Consider the following 1,365-nt stretch of genomic DNA (forward strand, 5'->3'; position numbering starts at 1 on the left):
CACAAAACGTTTTAATTTGCCTTAATGCTCTTAAATGGACAAACACGTGTAATTTACAGCTTGGTTTATTTCTAGTTGATAGCGTCTTTGGCATGTGGTATAGAAATCAGTTTCTAGAAGTCACTAGAACCTGCCAGGATGGTGCTAAGCTAACAAAGCTAAGGCTTAAAGTGGCGCAAATAGATGTTAAACAACAGTCGATTTCAGATGTCCTGACCTCTCTCCCCATCAATGTCTACGTCCAAGAAGACGCGGGGGTTTTCTGGGTTTGAAGGCTTGTCGGATGGTGTTGGGTAAGACATGTTTTAATAAAAATCAACACTAGGTCTAGCGATGCTAGCTAAATCCGACCGGTGCACTGGAGCAGGTTGCACGGGATGAATGGGAAAGACTTACGACTTCCGATGACTAAATTCAAAATAAAAGCCGGCTGATTACGGTCTATGTTAACAGTATACTCTCACTTAATTTCTAGTGACTCTCACGCGGTTTTAAAAACAAACAATGTTTATGTAATTATGACTGGCAAAACAAAAATAACAGATACAAAATAATAGATACAAAGGTAGAAGTAGAACAGAAGATCAGTGAGTATAACTGTACGCGTATTCCGGTTGCGATTTCCAAAGTAAAACACCAAAAAGACGAGTCTCCGCTGTTGTGTGTTGTGCTGCACACGGATTCAGCACTCAGAGATAAAAGTATACATGTGTAGTTAGACCACTGACACCAACAGTTGGCTTAATTTAAAGCCAATCTTAACTATAACTATGCATATGACCAACAACAAATGCATAAATAAAGCACCACAAAGACCAGGCATAAGCATATCTTTGGTTTATTAAGAATAAAAGTGGCTAACAACTGAAAAACTGAGGGAGATGAGACTCAGAGGGAGGATGCTGTCTCACTGCAGTGACTCTTTGAGCTGCATCCTCCTGTGGTTCCTGTACTGAGAGGGAAAAGAATCAGAAGAAAGAAGACGGGAAGTTAGAAATGACTGTGCAACCATTTTTAAGTATCTAATTTAAATTATGGAAATTAAGTATTAGTATTACAATACATCGTTTATGTTAAAGAAAGTGTGACAAGTTTCATTGTTATTATGAATTTCTGTAAAGAGGACTAGTACTCTAATACATTATTAAAGTGATAACATATAATGGCATGTACTTAGTATAATTTCTCATTTAGCCTTACATTTAGTCATAGTCAGACATTTAATGATTTCTTTCCACTGTTCCTTTTCCTGGAATGATTGTACAGCATACATCTCTGATCATTTAAAAACAAACAAACAGGAAATGGGTATTAACGTTTGAATTTACTCTGAATTTTCCACACAGGGTCTAGATTACAGTCTCA

At 37.1% G+C, this 1,365-nt stretch overlaps 1 protein-coding gene across 1 annotated transcript in view; it reads right to left on the reverse strand.

Annotated features, from left to right (window-relative positions):
- ppid (peptidylprolyl isomerase D) overlaps nt 1-409 on the reverse strand; it is a 6,864-nt gene extending 6,455 nt beyond the window's left edge. Inside the window, exon 1 of the mRNA XM_005726594.2 lies at nt 218-409. Coding sequence (XP_005726651.1) covers nt 218-302 — 85 coding nt within the window. The 5' untranslated portion in view covers nt 303-409. The remainder of the gene's footprint in view (nt 1-217) is intronic.
- Between the last annotated feature and the right edge of the window lie 956 nt (nt 410-1,365).

This window comes from Pundamilia nyererei, unplaced genomic scaffold, assembly GCF_000239375.1.
Source record: "Pundamilia nyererei isolate P.nyererei 1_Seehausen unplaced genomic scaffold, PunNye1.0 scaffold00020, whole genome shotgun sequence".
Taxonomy (NCBI): domain Eukaryota; kingdom Metazoa; phylum Chordata; class Actinopteri; order Cichliformes; family Cichlidae; genus Pundamilia; species Pundamilia nyererei.